The sequence below is a fragment of the Eumetopias jubatus genome, unplaced genomic scaffold, assembly GCF_037043125.1.
Source record: "Eumetopias jubatus isolate StellerSeaLion01/CBP00866 unplaced genomic scaffold, mEumJub1_p1.0 scaffold_2, whole genome shotgun sequence".
In the NCBI taxonomy this organism is placed as follows: Eukaryota; Metazoa; Chordata; class Mammalia; order Carnivora; family Otariidae; genus Eumetopias; species Eumetopias jubatus.
The window spans coordinates 86,490,907-86,497,005 of record NW_028274808.1 but is presented as its reverse complement, the minus strand read 5'-3'; the positions used below and the strand labels follow the sequence as shown (position 1 = coordinate 86,497,005).

General features: G+C 44.6%; 1 protein-coding gene across 1 annotated transcript in view; it reads right to left on the bottom strand.

The window, feature by feature from the left end:
* Positions 1–328: 328 nt before the first annotated feature.
* Positions 329–6,099, bottom strand: part of SETD7 (SET domain containing 7, histone lysine methyltransferase) — a 46,490-nt gene continuing 40,719 nt past the window's right edge. Inside the window, exon 8 of the mRNA XM_028102259.2 lies at positions 329–6,099. Coding sequence (XP_027958060.1) covers positions 5,919–6,099 — 181 coding nt within the window. The 3' untranslated portion in view covers positions 329–5,918.

The following is a 6,099-nucleotide window of genomic DNA, read 5'->3' as shown; positions in this document are numbered from 1 at the left end:
CAAAATGTAAAGTTTGCTTAGTAATTTAAACACATAGGTAGACATGTCATAATAGGGCCCCTCGGTGGTTAAATGTCTGCCTTCGGCTCAGGTCATGATCTCAGGGTCCTGGGATGGAGCCCTGAGTCAGGCTCCCCACTCAGCAGCGAGTCTGTTTCTTCCTCTGCCCCCCCACCCCCCTTGCGCTCTCTCTCTCTCTCTCTCTGAAATAAATAATTAAATAAACACATAAATACATAAATAAATAAATAAATAAATCTTTTAAAAATTATAAAGAAAAAAGTTACTGCCTTTCTGCCCTAAATGACCAAAGGAAGACAATGAGAGATGATTGTATATGTTGTTTAATACTTGCATTGTTTCTATAGCGCAATTATAGCAATCTTTAAATTTACTTTTCATTACAAATATTTTGTCAAGTTTTGTTTCAGAAACATTTTTCCTACTCTCTTGCACATGCACCCAGACACACTACAAAAAAACTCATTCATAACACAGTAAGGGCAAACATTATTCATGTAAACATCTTTCATTAATTTCCCATAATTTAAAAAAATCATAGAATTATAGATATTGAATAAGGCTCATAGATTTAGTTCAAATTCCACAAAAGACCAATCTTTTGTTAACTGTGATGGGGTTAACTTTTGGTTGCAATAAATGCTGAAAGCCTACCCCTAGGTTCCAATCCTTAAACATACCTCACAACCTAATAAATGCATTTCAGGATAAAAAGAGAACATAGAAAACCCAGGAGGAAACCTTTTGAAGGAGGGAGCTCAGACCATGAACCTAATTTCTTCCATGATAAGCAGGCATTACACATCCCTGTGGTTTCCCAATACAAGAATCGAGGTTAATTATAGTAACCCAAAATATAACCAAGTTGCTATGTTAAGATACACTGGCATGTTGTGTACATATTGCTAGTAGACACAGTGAAAATTTTGTCATATTTATCATTTCATTATATCCAGGACCAAAGCAGAGGGGGGAAAAAAAAAACCAAAACAACAAACCAAAACAACCCACTCAAGTTGAATACCATTATAAAGGAGTGTTCTAGTAACATAAGAGTCAGGAGAGTTGGGAGGTATGTCCCAGAGATGCGATTGGTCTTGCTATTACAACGACTTCTAACAACAGTGTGTAAAGTCACAGACAGAGGAAGCAAGGATTTGCGTTATCCGAGGACGTCTCTCTCTGGTTGGAAGTTTGGTGCTTAGGTGCATAGTCTCCCAGAGCTGAGACAGGAAATGTACTGTGCTGAGAAATGGGCCCCTTGCCAGCCACTCCCTCCCTCCTTCCTCTCTGTGAGGTGGAGGCCAGGAGGCCGGGACTGCTGGCAAAACCGTGAAGTTCCACCCTGGGGTCTGAACCCCAACTCCACTGAGGGCAGCCTCCCTGACGTGTGTGACTAGGCAGTAAGGCTGATGGTGGCCAGAAAACCCAGCTGCGAGGGTCGCGCGGCCACGTGGCTTCTGATTCTGCTGCCCTGCAAAGGAATTGTGCTCCGGATAACTGCACCGGTGTCTCGAATGCCTCTAATTCACTCGCAGGCCCTCGGAGGCCAGGAGTGATGTCACTTAAAGGTGGACACACCTCCATGAGCACCTAACTTACACGAGGAAGCGGCTGAGGCACTGGGGAAGCCTACGAGCTCTCTCCGTGTCGGATGCAACGACGCAGGGAAGTTGCCATGAGTCAGAGTTATTGGTAGGCTTTTGATTTTTAAAAATCAAAATTGATCTGCATTATAGCTCCATAGACTCAGATAATTCTCACCAAAAATTTTTGTAATTTGTTTAAATAGCACTGGAATAATTCGACTTCATTTAAATATATTCATTCTACCATGAAAATATTTCATACAAACATCTATTTACATACAAACACATTAAAATTTGTGAAAAGGGTTTCCACCCCTGTGGTTGTATGGCTTGAAATAGTTTCATTGCTTTGAATATGTATGCACACATTTGGCAAAATAAAACTATTAAAATTTAGTACTTTTTTTTAAATAAAAAAGTGACACCAAGGCTCCAAATTCCTGAAGGGAAAGATCAAAGAAAAAAACAGTCTATCAAGGTACCTCAAGTAGATGCAAATTTAAAGATATTTTGTGAACCTTTGATCTGTGGCAAATAAACATTACAACTATCAGTCTTGCAACATAGTTTCGCTTGTTTTTCTAAAAGAAAAGATGTCTGGATTGTAAATCACTACTCTTAAGACAGAAACTTGAGGCAACGGTTTTTAAAACAAGGCAAAACAGAAAACTATCCCTTCTTGGAAGATCTTCGATCCACTTTGCCGCGAGTGATTTAAAATTTTACATATTAAAGGAAAGTTTCTAAAGTGCCACACACTGTCTCACTAAGAAGGCAACCCTTGAATTCGCTGTTCACAGTTACTGCCATTTTCATAGTTACCAGTACATGTTGTAAATGGTTACACTTGCCTCCATGTTGGCCTTTCCAGGTTGTTGGTGACAAGGAAATCCTTTTTCAAGTGTGAAGAACCCCCAGAAGGCAAATAAATTGAACGGTACGCCCCGGACAGGTTCAAAGAGGTCTTGAAAAACGAATTTCCTTCTTCATTTCTCAAGTAGACCAGGGACGAAGCAGGTTAAAATAAGAATAGGTCCTACAAAACTCAAGTCCTCCCCGCCTGTTGCCTCTTAATCTCCTCTCTGCTTTGTGTCAGAAAGTCAGTCCTTACAGCGGTTCTGCCTCTGTCAGTCCATCCAAACGTCCACGCGGGGACACAGTCCCACAGCTTAGTTCCTATTCCTAGCTCTAACACAAGATAATATTTTGTCAGAGAAAAGCTGCTAAGGAAAGATCTAGTCATGCAGGAGTTGGGCTGAGACAGCTCAGAGTGAATCTTCTCGAGACTATGGCGTCACGCACCCGTACAGGTGCCGGCGTTTTTGGGGAGAGCATGAGGTTCTTTCTTTATTCCTCACCACATGGAATCTTCCGCAATTCCGCTGTGATCATCATGCTCATAAAACTACCCGATTTGGCTGCTTCCTGACACGTTTCCTTCCACAGCGGATGTAACGATTCAGTAGAGAAAGACATCCCGAGGCTTTCCTCGCAGGACTTCGGCTCGAACAAGGAGAAACCCTTCCTTCCTCACCAGTTAACTCCTTATGGAACCTCAACCCCCGCGACTTCTTTACCTACCTGCAGAACACAGTGAATCTCAAGCCCCCTCGGAGTCCACTCTGTGACAGGGCCTTCCGTTTGGGAGTGGGGGAGGGGCGGGGGGGGAGCAGGCGCCACAAAGCCAGGCAGAGACACAGTGAAGGCACAGAGGTGCACACAGAGGGCCCAGCAAGAGAGGAGAGACACTCAAAATGGGGAGGGAGAGGCCGGGAAGGAGCAAGAGATCAGCTGGACAGGGACGTCAAGACATTCTCATAGACAAGAGAGAAAGCGGGAAGAGACGAGACAGGAGAAAGAAGAGCCAGAAGACGCAAGAAGAGAGGAGGGAGAAAGACAGAGAGGCTCAGCTTGGGTGTCCTGTTTCCTCTGATTTGTCTGAAGGTCACAGACACACTGCCGGTTTTAAACCGAGTGCTGTCATTCAATACCTAATTTGAAAAATGGATTAGTTGGTTAATTACTACTTACAACTCTTCAATCCCTTTTATCAAAAGAAAGAAAGGAAGAAAGAAAGATTCCATTTGAGTGGGGGGTAATCAGAGTAACCCAGGAGGACAGAAATTATACCCCTACTGCAGCCTCAACAAGAACGACATCACCACCAGGAATGAAATCATTCAAAGCACAGCAGTGTTGGAAGTGTGACCTGCTCCATCCTGACCTCGCTCACTGACCTGGCTCCACGCCCTGACTGACTGGGGCTACTTTAATTTAAGCCATCTTTCTCCTGAAGACAGTCACTTGCTTTGGGACGCATTTGAATTAAAGCACCCATCAGAAATACAAGTCCCGAGACTGCCCATCTGTCACACAGTTTACAGAACCATCTTCTTTCTACAGAACAGAAGCTATCCTATCATCTAAAAACCCTACTCGGTTCCCTTTGTGGGAGATCCTTCTGGCAGCCCTGACAACTTCTCACGGGGGAACCATCAGCTTCCCCGCGCCCCACCCCCCGAGACCCACCTCCAGTTAGCTGCACGCCTTGCACTGGCCGTGTGTGCTGGCACCGCTGGGGGGGGGGGCGGGGAGGGGCTCCGGGAAGCCTGGCCCTGCAAAGGAGGGAAGGGCCTCCTTCTGTCACTCTCTTGGGGGCTGAATCCTGTGCCCAGGGGCCACACGAACGGAGAGTTGTGAGCAGCCCCGGGTCAAGCACTTTTGTTAAATTCCTCCTAAGAGCAACGTGTACCTGACAAGAAATAGCAAACTTCCTTCCTGCCCATTTCTTTACTCTTCTCGCTGCCAGCAAGTGATCTCTGCTCGGCCAGAGCTCCCTATGGGCGGAGGCTTGGAAAGCGCTCGCTCTCAAGGCCAAACTGGCTCAGGCGACAGGTGCCACCGCTGGCAGCCTTGTCGGGGCATCTGAGGAAGCCACAGCTACGGCATGGGGTGAAGGCACCTGCCAAAGCCCCGAGCTCTCAGGATTCACTCAGAGCCGTCCCAGGTACACTACACACCTAACTAGCAGTTAAACTAAAACAACAGGGGTTTTCTCCTTATTTCTGCAGTTGTGATTACACGTGGCTTGCAAAATGGCTGAAATGCTAGTGATATCGTTGCTTTTAAACTATACAGGTGTTATTCTTAATTCACAACGCTTTGAAGCAGGTAAGTGCTTTGAAAATACGACAATGAAGAGTTTTAGCACTAAGGTTTGATTTGCACCTAGTGATCAGTATGTCTCTCCTAACAGCAGCAATTAAAAAAAAAAAAAAACCCAACTTTAGAATTCTGCGGCAGAATTCTAGGTTGTTATTTGACTTTTGAATTCAGTGCACTGCGCCACAAGCCAGACTGCTCTATGTTATGTACATTTAATGTGTACCCGAGAAGAAATTACTAGCACTATTGAAGATACTGCAAAATTGCCACAGTTACTGCTTAGAAATACTAATTTCCCTCTCTCCTTTCTTAAAGTATATATTACAACTCTCCCATAACTTAATGCAAACAAAGTAAATTCATTTCTTCTCACATCTTAAAGCAAAGGTATCTTTGTTTACATGCGAGAATAATAGTTCTATAATACCCCGGCCCTATGAGCCAGTTCTTTATATTAGGACATAATAATGAAACAATGATCTAGAAAGAGCCAGAGAGACCTACGCACTGGCACTGACACGAAATCCATTTGGAAGTTTTTTCTCTTGTAAAAGATATCTAAGAGAGGGAATGGGACTGAGGGGTGAAATGACTCAAAAAAGTGGGGTTCTGTTTGCTAGGAAAAAAAAAAGAACAAAGCCATTCTATTGCAAGATACAGATCAAAGGTTAAAAGGCAAATTATACTACATTTAGAGAATAAAAATGTAGTAATCCTCTATCCTCCGTACGGCACGTATGCAAGTGTGAACACACATTTTATGTTGGCCATAGGAAAAAACATCATGGAAAAACCACAGACTAAAAATGACTGAAAAGCCCCCTTTCCCTTTTTCAGTCTAATCATTTGGCATCTCTGAGTGTGGTACAGATTTAGACTTGAACCACCCAAGAACATCACGCTGTCTGTGTCAAGTGTTCGACAATACCTCTCAGTAGGACGTTGTTGCAAGGCTAGCTAATTTTAAATCTGGTATGAGTAATACAGTCAAACCTAGTTAGTATGCGAGAAAGTCGTTGCTAACGTGGAGTGAGAGGATGTGATGTCACAGCATGAGCAGTCCCTGGTTGTCCCGTTGTCGGAAAACGTAGTGCATAGATCCAAGTTTCTATTCCAGGTCTCGGAAGCCCAGGGCCGAGCCTCTCACTTCTGCTGGGTGGCCTGGAAGGCCTTCAGCTCCACCTGGTACCACTCCGGGGCTTCAGGCCCGCTCTTCCCTGGGGGGCTGTGGTCGTAGCCGTAGGCCACGGTGAGCTCCTCATCAGCCTCCACGGCTCGGAGTGTGCGGATGCATTTGATGGGCCCGAAACGGGGGTGGACAAAC